The 21,822-nt window shown below is 38.3% G+C and overlaps 2 protein-coding genes across 2 annotated transcripts in view; both read right to left on the bottom strand.

The window, feature by feature from the left end:
* Positions 1 to 834: 834 nt before the first annotated feature.
* On the bottom strand, positions 835 to 6,857 carry LOC122087153. The gene is made up of 3 exons (XM_042656170.1): positions 6,547 to 6,857; positions 3,699 to 5,359; positions 835 to 1,293 (listed from the first exon to the last, which is right to left on the bottom strand). The coding sequence occupies exons 2-3, from the start codon at positions 5,353 to 5,355 to the stop codon at positions 926 to 928; spliced, it is 2,025 nt and encodes a 674-aa protein (XP_042512104.1). The 5' UTR covers positions 5,356 to 5,359; positions 6,547 to 6,857; the 3' UTR covers positions 835 to 925.
* A 1,400-nt stretch (positions 6,858 to 8,257) lies between these two features.
* LOC122086741 (mitochondrial intermediate peptidase, mitochondrial) overlaps positions 8,258 to 21,822 on the bottom strand; it is a 16,609-nt gene continuing 3,044 nt past the window's right edge. Inside the window, exons 4-14 of the mRNA XM_042655717.1 lie at positions 20,452 to 20,721; positions 20,024 to 20,119; positions 16,701 to 16,820; positions 16,467 to 16,589; positions 16,118 to 16,273; positions 15,449 to 15,565; positions 14,552 to 14,677; positions 14,397 to 14,464; positions 10,740 to 10,875; positions 9,805 to 9,970; positions 8,258 to 8,730 (exon numbers count right to left, since the gene is read on the bottom strand). Of these exons, the coding sequence (XP_042511651.1) occupies positions 8,489 to 8,730; positions 9,805 to 9,970; positions 10,740 to 10,875; positions 14,397 to 14,464; positions 14,552 to 14,677; positions 15,449 to 15,565; positions 16,118 to 16,273; positions 16,467 to 16,589; positions 16,701 to 16,820; positions 20,024 to 20,119; positions 20,452 to 20,721 (1,620 nt within the window). The 3' untranslated portion in view covers positions 8,258 to 8,488. The remainder of the gene's footprint in view (positions 8,731 to 9,804; positions 9,971 to 10,739; positions 10,876 to 14,396; positions 14,465 to 14,551; positions 14,678 to 15,448; positions 15,566 to 16,117; positions 16,274 to 16,466; positions 16,590 to 16,700; positions 16,821 to 20,023; positions 20,120 to 20,451; positions 20,722 to 21,822) is intronic.

Raw genomic sequence — 21,822 nt, 5'->3', positions numbered from 1 at the left:
AAAAGTCTGGTTATAATAAGATTTTCTTTAAATAAAAGTTCTATTATTTCAAGGAAGTGAGTAACAATGTATTGAATGATCAAGAAATGCAGGAACCAACTGCAAGTCATTTCACTCATCTATTTTAGTTGCTTCTCCTATATTTTTCGACAATGAAACTACCATGGGTGAATATGGCATGATAAATAAACCCAAGTAAATTCTCACTCCTTGAGTCTCATACATCAAGCCAGTTCACCTTTGCATCTTCATGATATGATCTTGGCAATATGTAACTACCAAACCAAGTTACAACATCTGATGCTGTACAGTATATATTGAATAGTTTCCTCAGTATCACTGAAAAGAAGATAGGAGACCTTAAAAGTAAAGAGAGATAAGTGAGGTACATTTCTTTTTTCTTTCATGTACGTTTTCATACTACTACTTGTATATATGTAAGGTTATATGAATAATTTTCATTTCTTCCAGCCCAAGAAATGGAGACAAATTTGTTGCTTCATTGAAAAATGCCCATAAGCAAAACAAAGTGGAGGAAAGATTTTTGCTTCCTCTATTTTATTTCTGTGTTTTGAACATGAAAATGTGAACCCCACTGGGATGAAAAATCTTATGTCCCAACAAAAAATGCCTCTAATATACATTACAAATAGTTATGGGAAAAGTGAGCACTGAGCAGTACTTCCCTTGCTAATAACACCAACAAAACTATGTCCCAATACAGTTGAGAATGCCTAATCAGGATCTGTTAGGGTTTCCTGGAGTGCATTAGAAATATAAGTGTCATCAAATATACAAAAAACATAATCAATAGAAGGGTAATATAATGCTGAATGAACCAAAGGAGGGATTATATCTTTCACTGTAAAGGAATTAAAGGTACAGCAATGTACAAAAGCATACAACCATGTTCCTTTTAATCAATTTAGTCGTAAGTAGAAGGGCTGCCCCTGGTATCAAATGGTAGATTTTCCAACCATGAATCATCTAACAGAGGGGATGATGATTCTGACTCGGTCGGCCATTCAGCACTAACATCAATTTCATCATAAATAATTGGTCTGCATTTCCAATCCCTATTTGGATTTATAGCCTGTAACCGTAGATTGCAGTGCACAAAAACCAATTCATTGAGATTTTCCTGTTCCATTCTGTTGTGTTTCTTATTATATAAGTTTTCAAAGGTGCTCCAATTCCAACTGCACCAGTGATAACTACAAGGTTGGCTCAGTATCCGTATTGCAACTCTCTGCAGTGTAGGGACTTCATAACCATACCCTGCCCACCAGTCACCTACGGAATAAGGATAAACAACTACTCGTTAGATATCATATAAAGCATTTCAGGAATCTACAATATTTATATAAATAAGGAAAACAGTCAAATCGTTGGATAATTGGAAGAAGCCAGCCATTTCTTATCCATGGCTTGCTTTGGTCAGATGTGAAGTGGGGAAAAAAAATCATCAGTAAGGTAAAATGGAATAAAAGTGAGTAAGAAATAGCCAAAAGTAAAGTAAAGTAAAAAAAAAAACACATTATATGTCGAAAATCAATTCCCACCTGTTCGGACTTGATGCAAGTTATAATGGGCCCCTCAAGTTTTTCCCTAGCCTGCTAATATTCTTCCTAAAGAAATACCAATGAAAATATTTTAACTCCTATTTCTTCTTTATTGTGGGGCCCACATGCTATTTCTATCCTTTAATATCAACATTACATCCATTTAAGTATACGCCGCCATGCCTGCCTTTTCTGCTGGAACTCCAATTCACATCTTGATGGCTGGAAGTTGCAATGTTGAGACTTGGTGCTAGGGTTTGGTGGAACCCTACCTCCATTTCCCCTTTTGCCCCTCTTCCTATCTGGGCTTCTGGGTTTTTGTTTTTGTTTTTTTTTAAGTTGTCGGGCTTCTGGCTCTTGTTTTGTCCATTTGGGCTTCAATTGTATTAGACATTCTTTCACTCCTCAAGCCCACTTGGCCTGGTTGCTGGCTTCCTTGGACTTTGGTTCCCTTATTGGGCTTGTATTTTCCCTCCCTCTCTTTTAATGCATTTATTATTAAGAGTAATTTACATCCCCCTCCCCTGTATTTTGCTTTTATTCCAACTCCCTCCCCTGTGCTTTCAAATATTCCGCTAACTTCCCCTGTATTTTGATAAATTTGACAAAAAAGGTGACTCCGTCATATTATGTCCGTTAAGATTTCGAAATATTTTTTTAATACCCAAATTACCCCTGTGGAATGTACAGCTCCTGCAACTATAGAAAGGTGAAAGCAGATTTCCCATGGTTAAGCCCAAACCCAAGCTCCAGTCCGAGCCCAATCAAAGTCGACCCTCCTTCCATCGAATCCATCCCTTCAAAAAATCAAAATTTCAAAAACCGAAATTTTTTTCCCAAACACAGAAGGAAATCAAAGAGTGGGACGGAATTACCAGCATCTGCAACACGAGCAATCTTATAAGGTGCGTTATGCGCCTCCTTCTGCAATGGCAACAGATCTGAAATCTGCAACTGAGAGAGGATGTTTTACAAAAGTGGATAATGGGTAAAAGCCAAAACCGAGAAACCTACACTCTCTGACTCTCTTCCTTCACCATCCCCAATTGCATTTCTGCATTAAGGGTTGCAAAGAACGGCACAAATATAACGTCTGCTTCCTCAACATTAAAAACCCTCTTCGCAAAAGACCCTCCTCTCAATTCGTCGGTAGCCATCAGATCACCCAAGATCCAGTTCTGAGCACTCTACTGCTTGATCAATGGGTTCTCCAAATATATAGAGGGATTCGAGTTAACCCTTCGAAGAAAGCTTAGAGCGTAGTCTCAGCACTCCCTTTCGAAGAAAGCTCACAGGGCGGTGGAGATCGGTCGGTCTATTCATCACTGTCAATTGTGCTTGATCGTCGCAGTGGAGATCAATCGGTCTCTTCGTCGCCGTCGATCGTGCCTGATTGTCGCGGTGGAGATCGGTCGATCTCTTCGTCGCCGTAGTCGTGGTGATGGGGTGAGTGAAATGTGAGGGTTTCATATTGGGGGTTAGAGGGTAGGGATAAGGGTAAAACTGGAAAACGAATAAGCTATTAAAGGCAGGAGGATAAAATCGTATTTTAACATCCACAACTAACAGTCTACTAACAGTGTTATCTGACAGGGGAGGTCTACGGAATATTTGAAAACACAGGGGAGGGGGTTGGAATAAATACAGGGGAGGGGAATATAAATTACTCTATTATTAATTCACCCAAAATATATATATATATATCCCATTGGGGAAAAAAAATACTTTTTCTTATGTATTTCACGTTACTTCACCTTACGTATAAAAACTTAATTTCACTTCTAAGTTCTAACCAAACAGAGCCATAGAAAGGACAGATCAGCACGATTGGGGCTCCATCAGGAGACTTCCAGATTAAAAATAAACCAATCAAATATTCATCCAATCCGTAGGATTTTTTATTGTCCATAACTCAACTTATGTTGTTATCATTAGAAATGTCATAATATCCATGTCAGCCGCTGGCACAAAAACTCTTGATTAAATCCACTCAAAGTGGACCCAAAAAATTCAGTGTGCCGTATCAAGACAGAGAAAAGAAAGCTTTTCTTCCTGTTCTCCCTCTCCGATGCAAGTCACTTACAAAACATACAACTCATAATAAGATCTAAGAAATATGTGCACATGAGTACTTACCAGGGGAATTCAGTGTCCTTCCCATGACTGCAAACTGACTTCCAAGAGCCCCTAGTGAATTTGTATACATGGGATGTTCCTTAGTGACTTCAATCTTATCTCTCTCCTCTGGAAGCATCTTAACCATCACATCTTGAAATCCACTTCTCATCTTTAGGTCAATCTTGCTATTTGGGCTATAGATAATAGAAGGATTAAGGAAAGCTGCCGCTGCATGCAGTGGAGAGTGTAGCTGTATATTCCATCTCTGGTCAATTATATTCCAAATTGGCAGATATTTCTCTTCAATCCCTTTATAATATGCTCTAATTACTATCTTGGCCCTTTCAATGCTGTCATATATATATCCCATGGCAGGCATGTCCCCATCTACTATCCTCAAAACCTTAACAAGAGGCTCTGACACACTCACAACTTCATGAGCACATTTCCAAAATCTATCTAAATATAACAATGACTTAATAACTTGAGCATCAGGTCGTCTGCAATACACAGATGACAACCACTCTGAATGGGAAAACATATGCTTTAAATTATCCTCTTGTATCACGAGGGATCTCAAAGTGAGGAAATTTGTCACTGACCTAGTAATTCTTGGTCGAATCAATTCCTTTCCACCGGTGAACTTTCTCATCATATTTAGAATGCATGTATGACTGTATATGTAACGTGCGATGGTCAATGCCTCTTCAATCACTGCACTGACCCATTCCTGCTTACTGATATCCTCCAACATCTTGTCAATACAATATGAAGCACAAGTTGACCAGAATAATGAGGGGTATCTGGATGTGAGAAGCCTCCCAGCATAAAGATAACTTGACACACTGTCTGTTATTACTTGAACAACATTTTCTAAACCAACTTCCAGAACAACCGACTCAAGCAATTCAAACAAGTATTGAGCATTATCCACATGACCGGATACATCAACTGATTTAAGAAATAGTGTCCCTTTAGGGCATGTGACTGAAAATACCACAAGGGATTTGCTTCTACCATCTAAGCAGCAATTTGATAAGATAGTGCAGCCCTTCTCGTTCCACTCATCTCTAAGTTTTCTATAGTTATCGTTTATTCCACCTTTCACTTTATCCAAGAGAGAAGATCTCAATTTGTCATAACTGGGTGCCGTATAGCCCACCCCACATTCTGTGATAGCATCCACCATTGGCTTATAATACATGGACTTAGTAGCACTGAAAGGAATAGAATTCTGGAAGAAAAATAAAGCAATTTTTTTATCAGCATCATCCTGCTTTTGCTTCTCAGAATCATCTACCAATGGTTGTGCACTTGGTGAAGGATGTGGATGTAACAAAGATGGACAGATGCTACCATGTTGTCCACTGGAGACAGGATTGGGATGTAAACCACCACTAGCAGAAGAGCTATTCTGAGGGCTACGCTCTACCTTTTGCTTCTTGGGTGTCTTCTGTTTTTTTGGAGTGCTTAATATATTCTGTATCAAGTCCCTTACATCATTTGGGACCTCACTACAGGGAACTATGTCTTTGTTCTTTATTTGAGCCAGATGAAACTTCATCCTGTAAACCCCACCACTGAACTCTCGATGACAATAATTACATCTCACCTTCTGTCTTGTTGTATCAACCAATACACAGTGCTCCCAGCATGCATCTCTTCCTCTGGTCATTGTCCTGTGATAAACAGAAAATCTTAGCAACATTCCTGTTTTGCAGGCTGACATATGAACAAGTACGAGGACAAGAAAAAAGTGAGAATTTAGACCCTAGTCCCTAAATACTTTACAGGGCCACACTTGATATCTTCTAGAACCTTCCCTATTGATTTGGAGGTATTAAGGTGAATATGTATTGGGTCTAACCCAATTTGTCAAATTCACTGGAATGGATAATAATTCTGCCCAAATCAAGGGCCACTTCAAGATGGTGAAGGTTTCAATTATGTTGTCGGATAAGAAAGGCAGTTGATAGAAGACCTCTTTGCCTAAACATCAGCACAAATCCAAGAGGAAGTGTCAATTCTGGTGATCGCTTTGCTTAGGGCTGGGCTACTCAGAATGTACCAAGCAACCTTGCTTGGTTTGCAGAGATGAAAGGGAACAGGTCAGGCCTAGCCTAGCGCTTAAGTCAGAGTAGTGCTATTGCTATAACTAGTTGTAGCTAGCTAGCGCGCTAGCCTTTTTCCGCAGGCTGCTAGTTGTAGCGTGCAGTGTACTAGTCAATAGGTAAAGCAAACATTATCATTCATAGACAATGTAATCTTTCATAATGTGCTTTATTTAGAGAAAAAATTGAGCGCTGAAGTATATTTTGATCACATTCTATCTCCACACCCAGTGTTCAAACTCAAAAATCTAATAAGTAATAACAAAGTCAAAAGTGTCAAACACGAACAAAAATATTTGTTTTATCTAGCTTTCTTCTTTTGTTTTTCATATTACACTATATCAACCCACCTCTTCGCTACCTCTTCACTCTACACCAGTGAAGAACTCACGAAACAAGAGCTCCCCCACCGACTGAACTCATTAATCGATAATTCAAAACTTAAAAGTTAGATTCCAACATATATATGAGAAGTAATCAGGAAACAAATATTCACCCAAATAAAAAAAAAAAAAAAAAAAAAAAGGGAAACAAATAATAAAATTTGAACTCCAATGTACAGTGGCGGGATTAAGTTATGCGGGAAACTGCAGCTCCAGAGACAGGATGAAATGGGGAAAAATAACTCAAAAGACATTAGAATTAAGCAGTGGTCATGGTGGGGCATGAGCTCTGATTACCAAAAACTCTTTGGAAGGAAATGAGCAAGCAAAAAATGAGGATAGAGTGGGATCAGATAGATTCATAAACCCTACCTGACAGGAGAGCGGATCTAATGCTTTCGAAGTTGTGCTTCTGCTTTGTTGTTGTTGTTGTTGCTGTTGCTGTTGCAGCTGAAGAGAGTGTGTGTTTGTGTATATGCCTCAGAGAGAGAGAGAGAGAGAGAGAGAGAGTGACAGTGGAGGGAGGGAAGAAAGTACAAATGGAAAGATGAATAGGGGCGATCAGACGTGTAAGAGAAACGAGGAAATTTAGAAAACACGGCGATAAATTAGTGGTCCTCGCGGACTCGCCGACCTCGAAGACCTCGCGAAGACGCGAAGCCACTCTCAAGTCACACCCTGAGTTTGGCGTGGAAATCGTCTATCCTTCACGTGCCAACTGCTACGTGCGCGTTATTGCCTTGCGAACCGCGGCCCGGATGGTCACGTGGCCTTTGCATCAGATGAGAGCATTTGTAAAAATATTAACGTGAATGAATTTTTTTATATTTTTTTATTTCACGAAGGATTGAATGATAATTTGACTCATTTATGTGTCTGAGCGTAAAAGCCATGCCATCAAACAATTTTCTTATTCTCTTATATTTATGACCTATTTATGAGTAACCAATTATGATAATAGAGTATGGATTATAAACAATAATCATTTGGTTGCTTCTATACATAATAGATTATCGGTTTTATCCAAGCTCATCAGACATCTACTTTGACACTTTGCTCAATGACATTCTTCTGACTGCTGGTCCGAGACTTGACCATTGTTTTCATAATACCTTGGTCAAAGAAATGGGTTTAATAGATTTCCTCAAGAACCATATAGGAGAACAGGATTGGATCTTTTAAAACCTTAGATCAACCCTAAGTCCTAAAAACTCAACCCAAGCCCAATCCTACCGAGCTCATGCCAACCCACTTTGATAAACGCAATTGGGCCAGGTTGGCCCTGATTTTTGCCTACGTCACGTTAACTTTTATTGTGATTCTATTCCTGTCATTTTTGTCCTAAAATAAATAAATCAATATATATATATATAATGATCTATACACAATTAAATTATGAAATATAACATAATAATAGATGTTCAAGACACCTAACATAAGAATCAATGATCCAAATTTTATCATTCCGAATAAGGGATAGATAACAATCCTAAATTATATTATATAAATCAAGGTCGGATCAGGCTGGGCCGACCGGGCCTAGGCCTTAACACATGGTCATTTTTTTCCAACCCTAAACCCCCCTTCAAGGTTAGAAATCTTAGCCCAGATCTTATTCACGCTCAAGGCGGGTTAGGCTGTCAGGGCCAAACTTTCACCCCCTAGTTGCAGCACACCCTATAATGTTATGGGACATTTGTAAGTATAGAAATGCAATAACTTTTAAATCTATAGTACATGGACCAGGTTGGTAAATAGTCAGGTTGCTGATCTCCTTTCATCTATTATTGATTCCTAGGCTTATCATGCTCCACCACTGATGAATAGGCAACCCATTCAAATTCCTAGTACATGCCAGATATCCAAGTGCTGGGCAATAGATGTCACCCGTTCATGATGATCCCCTCCCCATTGTAACCTTGTCCTCCCCTGTGGATTAAAAATTTCCTCCCAATCCGGGAAAAAAAAGGGAAATGTTTACCGAAAAAAGCTAAGCAAATGGTTATAATACACTATAGTATCCTTACAAATGACCAATTAGAGCCACGAAGGTATCCTAGGATTTGCAGTCCACACTCCAGACTTCGGCCTGCAACAAACTTCAAAATTTTATTCCATCACTTGAATTTCTTCTTTCTTCCTTGGAACACAAATCAAGAAAAATACATTTATCAATGATGCTCACAAATACAACTCAAAATGGATACAACATTTTTCAGCTAAACATAAGAATATTGGTGGCAGATTGTGGTATACTTGCTCTTTTAATCTTTCTCAGTCTCCCTGAACAAACATATGTGCTACAAGAGGGACCTTAAACGAGTTTCATTTCCTCACAGAGACTGTCAATGTCGGGAACTATACCTCCATTAGAATGTCTCAGAACACCATCCCCTACCAAATCCTTCAACAACTCTGATGGGTCTCTTGCTCCCCCATGCTGCAAGAATTTAGCTCTAAGAGCAGATCCTGCATCCATCGACAGCGGATCCTCCAAGCACACCTCCTTCCATATAGATGCAGCAAAACACTTAGCATATAGGTAGCTATAATATCCTACATTGAGTGGGAGGGGGAGGAAAGAAATCAATTAAAATGTTGTCACAATAAAGTTCTGAAATCAACATAATGTGGTATGGTAGAGTGTGTTTAGGCACCATGAAAAATCAGTGCAGATATTTCCTTACTGAAAAATTCATTCTCAGCTGTTTCTAGTTGAAAAACAAGTGACAGCATGAAAAAAGAATTATCGGGAATATAAACCAGGAGCCAAATGAACCATTACCAACTAGTCCATGAAGGTCAGCAGACAAACATGGAATAGATGAACAAGTGGGTGATAAAAGAAGTATAAGAAAAGAGAAATCTTATTTGATTATCTTAAACATCAGTACCACTGCACAACATTTTCCAGGACTAAGGGAAGAACGTGATAGATTAGATAGAAATTACCAACTATCAGTGAAAATGATATCTGAGTTTAGGAAGCACATTTGATGAGCTAAATTCATGACAATGGACAACTCAGATCCTAAACTGCAGATTTGCACTTTGTCCACGATAAAGAATTGGGAATACTTGCAACAGAAAGCTCCCCTGCTTACATGTGGCACAGATGCAGGGGAACACAAAACCATTTGGTAAGCCAATATAACCTTTTGCTAAGACTTGCCGGCTCAATCTTTATAGTTTTCAAATATCAAAGCCTTTTCCAAGATCATGCCAAAATAAATTTAATACGAAGCTCATCCACTCACTGATTTTGGGCCTAGAAACTTCCTGATCAGTATCCAAAAACCAATGGATCCCGAGTTCCATTGAATTGCATCTGTGCCATTATCTAGCCTCAAGGAAGGAAAAACTTCCTTTCAACAGCCTAATGCAATTCTTCTCCACGATAAATATTGTTACCACCTATCTATGAGACAAGGTGCACATGAATGCGCATGCACACGTGCAAAAACACACATGCATATTGTGACCTTCAGTAATTTTTTCTCTTTTTCTCTTTTGGTATAAATATACGTTTCCTTTACACCCACAAAAATAAATTAAATATAATCATGCATTATTTTCAGATCATATTTCGATCTGGGATCAAATCCTTATGCTAAAGAATGTAACTCATACCTGCCCCATAATTTACAAGGTGATTGAATCGGGTGTGCCAATGTGTACCCTCAACATGCTTCCAACTTGTATATTGACTTTTCAGGTCTGCGACAATAGAAATTGTTTCTCTCGACGAGGATGATTGTTCCCCAAAAAGTGTTTGGTCAATCAAGGCATAAAAGATCTGAGGTGAGGAAAGATAAGTATCAGCAAAAATGGTTCTTTTCAGAGATGCATAGGCCAAGCAGCATAATCTTGAAGCATTGGGCAATTTTTTGTACTTGGTCTGGATACATGACAACTGCCGTGTGGCAGAGTTGATGAAAAGTTAAAGACTTTTCATTTGGACACATGCTTCAGCTATTACAATGATGCAAGGTAATAAAACTCGGAATCGGGCATTTGACTGGTTTCCATCAATTCCAATTCAACTCCGACTTGAATTGGCTGAGTCAGAGGAAAATGGGATTGGAGAAGGGTGTTTGTTAGATCATAGATATTTGGAGTGTTTTGGTCAAGAAACTTGTAGATTTCACCAAAACAGTGAGCTCCCTTCATTTGTACAGACTGGCTGGAAATCGGAAACGACAAAATTCCGATCCTAATTGGGCAATTTCTGCCGAATTTGACCTGAGTTTTAAAACCTTGCAATGAAGACCTCTCTTTTGAATGGTAAAGGATTATGGTTCAAACTGATCCATCAAAACTAATGGGGAAAATATGCTGAAACCAAGTTATAGGATCCTGAAATAAATTTATCTTTGCCTTTTATTTTCAAGGTTGAAACTCCAAAATATGATTCGGAGGTTTAACTCTCTGGAACATACCAGCATCACAGTCCATGTCGATAAATAGACTGGTCTCCATACCCAACAATATGCTTTTATAAATTCAATCTAAGAAAATCATATGAAATTGATTAAGTAGAGAGTGTAGAGCCTACGCAACAAAACCTGCCTCTGCAGCTCAGTTGCTGCAAACATATTTCTGGCACCATTCATTGACTCCACCAGTTTCTGAGGAATTACTTCACCAGTCGAATAGTGCCTCGCAAATGTCTTTAAAACTCGGTAGTCCCATGCATAGTATCTGGAAAGCACCAGACTAGACATGAGGCTCAAAAATATGCTTTTAGACTTGAAACTTACAAAAAATCCAGCAGGTTGTTTGAAATCAAGAATTCAAGCAAAATCATAGCAAATTGCTAGGCTTGAAAGAGTCATTACAAAAAAAATTACAAGAATTATATACAAGGCTATTTAGTATCTGTCTTTACAAAAGCACTGTACAATATCTAACCAACCCATCTAGGTCACCAATAAGATCAAAATGTTTCAATGCTTTATGAACTTTTCTGTAGCACAAGCCAAATCTAAAATAAAAGAACAATATATGGGAAAATCCAGACATAATTTCTTTGTTCACAAAGATTGTCTGTTCCTTCAATTCCAATTCCCAAAATAATTGCAAAAAGTTATCAACTGCAATTAAATTTTGCTCTTCAGATTCAAATGAACAGAAAACCATGCAGTAAATGACTAAGCTTGGGACTTTCCCTCTAATCCAAGAAAGCATGATACCGTTAAAAACCATATATTTCAAGAGGCTAAGGGCTGAGGTCTCCTCTTGAGATTAGCTGATACCTCCGAATCATCTGGTTTTCTTGGACATCTGATTGATCTTTACAGAATCGTTTTTTGTGTATTGTTCAACCCAATCATACAACTTCTGATTTATGTAAGGTTCACAATAGACCCAGGGTTCAGCCAAGCCTGGAGACTTTGCTCAAAACCACCATTGTGGAATGTTACTATAGGAAAATGATCGGATAGACTTCTATACAGCAAGAATCATATATCTTTATGTAGTACCATTAGATTAGAATTGTTAGATCAAACACCAAGAAATACGAAAAATAAAGAAACAATAGATCCGCACGACACAGAGACTTAACGAGGTTCACACACCAGGGTGGTGTGCTATGTCCTCAGGCGAAGAAGAAGATGTTGCACTATGCAGAAGAGAGATCACACACAAGCAGCAGCGAGAAAACTCGCCCTGAAACCCTAGCTTGCGAAAAACCCCCAAAATACAATGACTTGCTCAACAAGGAACAGTACATTATATATACTCCAAGTCACGGGTCGCCACCAAAATATGTCGGAGCGGGTCAATCTTCAAAACGGGTCAAGAATTCAAGACAAACTTAACAAGAATCCTTTTTTTCCATAGCATAGCATGTAACAACTTGGTCCTGGGTTAAAATTTCTTTCTACTTTTTATCCAAATTTTAAGGCTCCATTGGTATCAATGGGAAAAACATTTGCTGGAAAATCAACTTGCAGTCAAAAACTTCATTTTGTATTTATTTGTCATTTGGTTCCTCTCCCCCCCACCCCCAATCATACACAGCTAGGAAGCATACATGGGAATGGCTAATTAAGGAAAAGAATCCAGCATTACAATGAGGATAGTATCCCCCATAGGTCGCAATCATATGATCGACTTCCAATCCATCTCTTTTCATTTTTTTTTTTTTTCTTTTTTTAAAGAATCCATAATGTTTGAATTTTAGTAGACTAATTTTTCTGTCTTTTCATTCCTATAAAAATTCCTTTCACTCTTTAGAAAGTTCCAGTAAAATATCTTCCTTTGAATGTTGAAACAAGCAGAGACTAAGAGGGGGAAAGAAATCCTAACTAATGGTTTCTCATATTAGTCTTAATGGCCATCTAATTTCAACCAAAGCCTGGGATTAGAATAACCAGCAATGATCTAGAACAGTAAGGTTGCTCCATTGTGACCTGGTGGTTGCAGGTTCAAATTGGGAAACAGCTTCTCTGCGAAGTGGGGTAAGATTGCGTACATATCTGCCCCAACCTTGACCCCGCAGTGGCAGAAGCCTCATGCACTAGGTACATCTTAGGCTCCTAGCAATGATATAGAGCCACAGGTCAATCAATAACCCTCAAATAGAGGTTATAGAGAAATATCAGCAACTTGGTTTAGGGTGATCAGATCTTTTTGCAACTCTGGTCACAGGGCATGTTAGATGGATGGAATGGGCTGCAAGAATTATAAGTGAATCCAAGAGTTAGATTGGAAGATATCAAGGAGTTCTAAAAATAGAAAGTGGCTAAAATTTAGTAACTTAATGTTAGAAACAACAAAAACGAAAACTAAAGTGAAGAAAAAGTGTAAGTGTGTAACCAAAATAAAAAGTAGAGGAATGAAAATAACAGCTAAGGAACAAAGTAAGATGAGAGCATAGGAATAGAAACTAGAAGTAAATTGCAACTAAGCCATGAAAGTTGCTGCCACAAGACACCACAAGAGGAAACAAAGTACTACCAAACCAAGGATCCGATGGACTGTTTGGTGGTGGTTTCTGCACTGAGATGAGATCTGAAATTGAGATCAAAACCAAAACAGACAAGTGAACAGGATATAAATCAAAATCCACAGAAAACTGAGACAAAATTGGTATGTGAAAGGTGTAGATATTGGGGAAATCCGACCTGTCAAAGGAAGAAGAAGAAGATACAAGGATATGTTAGGTCTCTCACCTAACTATGCAGAAGGAATCCCATCAACTCCAGCCTTGGCATCCCACCAAGGTTTCCCTACTGCACCCCACAGTAAAGCAGTTCTGAATCACAAAGAATCATGCTCGTCTCACAGAAATCAGCAAACATAACCTTTACAAATTCTTCAAATCATTCCGGGTGGGCATGATCCCCTCCTCTTCACTTAACTGCAAGATCTTTTGTCAAATTGTCAATCGTTTGGTTCTGTCTTGTAATGGTATTAAGACCAATCCGTGCAATACATTACTTGCCCATCTGCAATTTGGTATCAGACTGGCGTGTAGACACAACTAGACACTGACTTGGATTTTGGATGTCACTCTACAATTCTTGCACATAAGCTGTCATTACATGGTCCGATTTTGATGTCTCCCTTCTATCCTAAATTTTCTGTAGATTTTACCTTTTGCTGGTTTTACTAACATATATTATAGAACAAATTGGTACATAAACATGTATGTATTTCCCTTAAGAGTGATTGACTGTCAACTTGCTTCATCACATGTCAACTATGCTTCCACAATCCAATCCAAGCATTAATCACTCCAAAAGAGCACTCCAGTTTGAGAAGGAACTACAGATGACCAATTGCGAAGATATTCAAACAAATGTTGAGCATACCTGATCAATCAAATTTACTTGCAGTTAGGGTTATAATTTCTCTTTCCTTGTTTGGTTGGGGTTAGATTTACACTTTCCTACTCCCATTGGATTGGGAGTTCACTTTACAGTTTTTCAAGATTCAAAATCCTATTCCTCGTACTAGCGGGATTTCTACACCACTAGGTCCATGAATGGACTTTGAAGGCTTGCAATGTCAAGCACTCCACAGTCCAAACCCAAGTCACAAGACACAGATGTCCACGTCAACAGTGTACCAGCCAACTAAGCACAAGTAGAAGCTAACAACTGCTTAACAAAACCATATTCCACGTTAATATGGTGATTATTCTTTAATAAGCAAGGATATGCATAGTATCCATGATTGAAATAGCACCATAGTAAGCCAGTTATGCTACTCACTCAAAAAGGTTTGCAGGTGTTTCAGCTAAATCAAGAGCTACTCTGGTACCAGAAAAATGTTGGTAATCCTACAGCATTCAATAAAGAGCAGATCAGAAAAAGTAGAAAAAGAATAATTTGATCTGTATTTCAATAGTGGTAAGGATTGAAAGTACCGTTCTAGAAAGCAGAGAATGAAGAGCATGCCCAAACTCATGAAACAGAGTTTCCACTTCCCAGTGGTTAAGCCTTGCACTTGATGAACCACGTGAAGCCGAGAAATTGCAGACAAGGGCTACGACCTACACCATCAACAAGTACAAATGAACCTGACAACAAAGATCTAGATATGTGACCTATAATCTATTCAATGATCCATCTGAAGCATGCCTGATAATCACTTCTAAATTCAATGGAAGATTAGCTGGTATAGAATACATCAAAATATAGCTTCCCTTGAATAGATTTTCAGCATCAAGCAACATTATTTATTTATTTATTTTTCTGTTGAAACAACAAGCAACATTAATGAACTAATCAATGTGAACAGATCATGGCAATAGTTAAGAAGAAAGACAATCCATGTTATTTGAGATCATATTGAACCAAATTCAAGTAAAGTTGAGAAAATATAAGCTCCAAGCCCATTAGGAACTTTCAAGCATCAAACATCTCCATCAAATAATATCAGTGTTGCAACATAGAAGTACCCAAGAAGGGGTAGTGGTCCATGTTTGTAAATACAAATTTGTCCATACTAAACATCCATTATGATGATCAAATTTGAGAGAATAGTTTACTCACAACAGGAATAGTGGAAACATACAAATAATTGATGCATACAGCATAAAATCAGGCCTAAAGTTTATATCCTCCATCAAACTCAACATGATTACTGGCAGAGCAGCCACCTTGTGAAATTCTATTAGTACCTCTAGATAAAAACTTCTTATCATTGCACTTGTAATGGTGAAAATACAAGATGTTAACAGACAGGATAATGACAACTTACTATAGATGTATTATGAACAATGGTTAGAAACAAAACAGGTTCAAATAGGAGATGAACATACGGGAAGTTGGAATTCCGTCTCGGATATTTGACGCCCACCTTTGATGGCGAAATGAGCACAACCCGGATACTTCCCCTTCCTGGAGTAAAGATCAAGGTACAGATACCCCAGGCCACCCTGAGAATACAAGTATAGTGCCTTAATTCAAGCATGAATTAGTTATCAAGAGAAAACAATTAAGGTTTATTTCAAAATGCACAAAACTAGATAGTGCAAGGACTGAACCAGGATCCCATTAATTGAACATCGCAGTAAATAGTAGAGTACACTACAATATATGGGCTAGGTATCCAAATTTGGGAGTAGGAGCATTTATCTTAAGGCCTCCATAAAAGATCCCAGGCAATATTGCAAGAAATTGCTTCTCTGATCCTAAAAGTGGTAGCTGGTTACACTGGTAAAGCCAAGTGGCTTGTTGGTGCTTTGTCTTGGGATCTAATCTCACCAGTAGCAGGATCCTGCCTCCACCTTGTGCAAGTGGTAATCAACACCACCCCCCCCCCCCAAAAAAAAAAAAACACAATCTCACCAGTAGCACACACACACGCACACTATCCTCTGATCCTCCAAGTGAACAACTAGTGTTCAACCACAAACTACGAGGGTACAGGTGTAATGGATCAGCATACGTCACATAATTCTTAGTCAAGTCTCAAGAAGACTATCCACCTCTTCAGGATGATGAAGTGCCATTTTAAGTACATCTGGATGCCAAGATTCACCAGCTGCAAGAGGTATGTGGCGAAATGTAGCACCAAACAATGACTCTACCAGCACTTTCAAACCCTCAATGCATTGTGATAGAGGAAAATATGATGCTACAACCTGCCCAAAACAGCATGAAAAACAGTTAATTTGTATGTGAAAGATGAAAGGAAAAAGTAGGCATGTCTAAAAACTTCATTAGGAAAATCTGATTTGGGGAATGCAAGTAGAAATTCAGTGTTGTGCAAGAGAAAACACTAGCAATTACAGGAGCTACTATAACATGCACAACAAACACCATGGATGGGCTTACTGAGGAATCCAGTTTGAATGTAGAAGATTTCATCATCCCTGTGAAGTAGGCCTCATCCCATGGCTCTAGATCTCCAAAACCATGACCAGAACTCTCCTTAAAAATTTTTATTGCTTTAAACTCCTATAAAGGAAGAAAACAGCCAGAAAGTACGAAACCTGTGTAATTAATGATCAATAGAAATAAGGTATAAAAAATTCATCACTTCCAAGAATAAACATCAATACAGATTACCTCATCAGCCTTGGGCCTGACAATCTTGCTCAAATCAAGCAAAAAAGACATAGCAACCACTGGTGATGAGGCCATGTTTGGATGCACTGCAAATTCAGCATAAGATTTATACCCCATTATCTGCATCCATTATGGCTTACAACATCAATTACAGAAGTTCACTAACTATCCCTTTAAAACCAATATAATATAAATGGAAATAAGAGTCATTCCTTGAATCTGATAGCTATAAGAGAGACACCTATAAATAGATGATTAAACAAAGCTGTAGAAAATTATTCCTTTACTTGCCCATATACAACATGTTAGATTAACAACTAAATAAATGATAATTTAACCTAAAAATATCTTCCTGTGTGAGCAATTGGATTATAAGTACTCAGTTGAATGTATCTTTGACACCATAAAATGCTTATTTATACCACAACCGCCTTATCCCAACTAAATGGGGCCGGCTACATGGATCCTTGCCCTCCAATCAGCTCCATTTGACGTCATACCAGATACAAGGCCTAAGTTAGGCATTTCTTTCCTCACCACTACTCATAAGGTCATTTTAGGTCTGCACCTAGCTCTTTTAGTTCCATCTTAATCAAATCATGCCTCTATACAAGAGCATCCAAAGGCCTCCATTGAACATGGCCATGCCACCCCAAATAACTTTCTCGTAACTTATCATGTATCAAAACTACTCCCAAATCGGCTCTAATATGATTGATGCAGATAAGTCACTTAATGGGCTTAATTTATTGCAAATAAGCCTTGGGTTTATTTATGTGTTGGGCATTTGATCCCTTGAGTTTTCTTTGTGATGGGCCACTTTAATGAGCCTAAAATATGGGTAGAAATGAGGAAAAAGTGAGTTAATTCATTAGTTTAGTTAGAGTCCTGTTTTGAATCTATTTCCTTTGTTATTTCAGTTTCTTAGTCAGTTTAGGTTTCTCAATTAGTTAAGGATTGGGTGAGGCCTTTCCTTTTTAGTGTTTGAGTTAGTTTTGAGTCTTCTATATAAGTTTGTAAGGGGCTACAACATTGAACACGAATTTGAATGAAAAAAAAAAAGGAAAACTTTGTGCTGGAAAACTGTGAGATGCAGTGTTGTGAAAGACAGCTTGGGTGAGATGCCCATTGGTGAGATGCCTTAGGGAAGAGTGAGATGCTCAACCCAACCTATTCCCCTACTCCATTCTTCCCTTCATTCTCTATTTTCTGTTTTATTCATTCTATTGGTCCCTAAATTTGATTTTTATTGAATTCCCTAAAGATCCTACCTAGGATTGGATCACTTGTGACCCAATCTTACATTAATGATCATTACTTACTTTATACTTTTTAGTTTTACCACTCATCCATCTAAACATTCTCATCTCGGCTACACTGAGTTTTTCTATATGATGCTTCTTAACTACTTAACATTATGTACCATACATCATAGCGGGTCGTGTGATTGTTCTATAAAATTTTCCTTTAGTTTTAAAGGAATACTTTGATCAAACAACCTTGACGTACCTCTCCATTTCATCCATCCTAATTTAATTCATTGCGAAACATCATCCTCTAAATCACCTTCATTTATGATTGAGCCCAAATACCTAAAATAATCACTTTGTGGAACCCCTCTCTCATCGATTTTCACCACCTCACTATCCGTCCTCGTGTAACTAATGTGACACACCATATACTTATCTTCGTTCTACCAATCTTAAAACATTTGATTCCAAGTTTGATCTCCATAAGTCCAACTTGGCGTTAACCCAGCTTTTGTCTCATCAAAACAATATCAATCAACAATCAGTCTCATGGTTTAAAGTATCTCCGATACCGATACGATACCCTCCGATAGGTATCTTAAATTTAGCCGACCGATACGACACACACCGATACGATACATAGAATTTTTAAAATCATTTCGTATCGATATATAACCTACGATACATATCGATATGCACCAATACACTATCGATACGTACTGATACTCTATGGAAAATATAAAATTGAGGTGAAATATACGTTTCGGTATGTATCGGTAAGTATCAGTATTTGTATGTATCGATCGGTACGTATCGATGAGTATCAATACATATCGGTGAGTATCGGTATGTATCGATCAGTACGTATCGGTGAGTATCGGTATGTACTGATACAATGCGCTACGGTCATATAATGGCCAAGATGGGTATTTTTCAAAAAACATAATTTTTTGAGGGGTTTTTGTTCCAAAGTTGCTGCCAGCCATATTTCTCTCTAACTAAAGTGAAAATCAAAGTTAGGAACAAGGATTTTACATTTATGGGACAACCACAAACCTTGAATTCTTAGTGTGATACTCTCAATTTAGTGTTTATCCATAATACATGTTATCAATAGCTTTTTTTAATAATTTTTTATGCAAAAGTATTTAAAAAGGTGTTTCATATCCATTTATGTACGTATCTTTAGCGTATCTTAGCGTATCTCCGACACGATACGATAACCTCCGATACGTATCTTAATTTTGATCGACCGATACGGCGACCGATACCGATACTTTAATCCTTGATCAGTCTACATTCGAATTTGATAACAACTATGCAAATGTTCAAAACTTACAATCAATTGACATAGTGACTGCTTTTCACTGAATCTTTCTCTAAGTTCTAAATAATAAAGGCATCCTTTAAATTTTTATGGTAATCCTAAAACCAAAAGTTAGGGTTGCTGCTACTCTTCTTTTAAAACAGTACAGCGTGTAGGAAGGAATTCAAACCAGATGACAAATATGTTTTTTGAGATCCTAAGTAATGGACATGATATCAGAATGCTCATGATCGTGGTTCTCTTTTTATTTTTATTTTCACTTATTTTTGAATAACAAGAGTTTATTAGAAAAGAGTGAAACATACAGCAAATCAATACAAATAGAAGCCAACAGGAAGCTAGCCAAACAGCCAGACAAGCCACCCTTACTAATGTAGGCCAGCAATATAGTCCCACAATAGAGTCCCAACTCAAAACAAGCAAGCAAGAAGTAGAAAATTCAACGAAGTAATGTATTACAGATAATTGAAGAAAAAAGAAGCCAGAGATAAGGGACTGTTGACTATGAACAGTGGTTGATTTTTACCAGCATTGACTTTTTACCAGCAAATGTCAATGGCAAAGAACCATTCTCTTAACCATAAAACCATAACCCAAAATGGAACATAAGAGGTCAGGGTCAGGTCTCCAAAATGTTCATCAAACAAAACCATTACCATATAGAATAGGAGTAAATCATCTCACATAAAATTTTAAACAATTGGTCAGGATATTGAAGGAGGTCGTTGAGAGCTTAGAAGGACAACCTGTGCAAGTTCATGGCGAGATGCTATAAGCTTATCAAGTACACCAAGATTTGCTCGTGGAACAGAATTTCCTTGGATGTATGACTGCTTTCTAACCTGTAAATATTCATGCATCCTTAGTTCACTTCAATGGGTGATGCAGATGAAATAAATGCACTGAAGATTCTGAGTTAATCTACTTCTACTGAAATAAATTACAAAGATCCCCGTGCATCCTTAGGCTTGCAACAATTATTCTAGCAGTTAAAATCAGAAAAAAAATTAAAAGAAAATTGTGAAACTTCACAAATAAGTAACGTATAATAACAGCCCTCTGAATCCATGTTTAGACATTCTGCGATTTGTAAGATTACATTTCACAGATCCAGAAGAATAAGAACATCAAATTGAAGGGAAATGCCATATCAAGTCCACAACATCAGAGCTACCTCATCATCTGATGCCCATTGCAGTACAGAGGATAGAGTACCCGGGTCTGTAGTTATCCGAAATCCCTTTTCTTTAAAGTTATTTACGGAACCCATCGATTCCTTTGATGTACCACATGTGGATCGATAAATGGGCCTAAGAATATGTTGTATATGCCGTGGGATACGTGAAGCTGGAAATATATCAACGGAACCTGGGTCCTTGACTATATTTTCACTGAACCTGATAAAAACAAATGCATAAGAAGTTGGTTCATTTTCAGAAACAAATTACCTCAATATATTCCAGTGAATCAAAACCAATAATTAAATGTCAACTACAACAATAAATAGAAGGGTAATGAAGACACAAAAAATAATCATATAAATGGCATGAAGGACGCAGTTGTATAGCCACACTCCAACCATACTCTGTAACCAAACTTGAATGTTCATCTTCTGTTGGCATTAAATATGCAGAAATAAATACACAAAGGTTCTTCCCCAGTTACCAAGGTATATGAATAACAGCTAAAGAACCACAGCAATGCAGCTTTTTGGCAGTTTTGATTGTAGTGTGTTCCGTGGCCATTAACCCCCCCCCCAATATCATGCAGAATTCCAAGTTTCTAACTTAAATTACAGCATAGTTGTCAAGGCGCCGCCTAGGCAACTAGTTGTCAAGGCGTCGCCTAGGCATTGCCTAGGCGGCGCCTTGGCGTCCCGGCGGTAAAATTGAGTCATGGCAGTTCAACGATTTATGTTCTCACACTTGGCGGTCGCCATGGACTACTAGGCGTCGCCATGTCGACCGCCATGGACGCCATACCACGCTTTAGTACCTAGGCGGTCGATTTTTTTTTTTTTTTTTTACTAACAATATTTTGTTTATTAATATTTTAAATGGTTTTTCTTTTTTTTTTTTTTTACTAACAGTTTGTTATTATAATATTGCCATACGCTGCTCTACCATATGAGACGCAAAAAACTTCGCGACTTAATGTTTCAAGTTTCAAATTTTCAATTTTACCGAAGAGACCAAACCCTCGATCGAAGCTCGAGAGTTCGAAGAGACGAAAACCCTCGAGGCCTCGACCGCTGCAAGATTCTTCTCTTCTCCTTCTCCGGCAGCCACTGTTGCGACTTCTGCTCCTCTCCTTCTTCTTCTCCTTCTCCGGCAGCCACCGCTGGTTCTTCTCTTCTCCTTCTCCTTCTCCGGCAGCCACCGCTGCTCTTCTCCTCCTTCTCCTTCTCCGGCAGCCACCGCTGCAACTCTTCTCCTCCTCCTCCTTCTCCGACAGCCACCGCTGCAACTCTTCTCCTCCTTCTCCTTCTCCGGCAGCCACCGCTGCTCTTCTCCTCCTTCTCCTCCTTCTCCTTCTCCGGCAGCCA

The sequence above is a fragment of the Macadamia integrifolia genome, chromosome 8 (assembly GCF_013358625.1).
Source record: "Macadamia integrifolia cultivar HAES 741 chromosome 8, SCU_Mint_v3, whole genome shotgun sequence".
NCBI classification, from domain to species: domain Eukaryota; kingdom Viridiplantae; phylum Streptophyta; class Magnoliopsida; order Proteales; family Proteaceae; genus Macadamia; species Macadamia integrifolia.
Note: the sequence above shows the minus strand (reverse complement) of the source record. Positions and strands in the feature narration are given on the sequence as shown.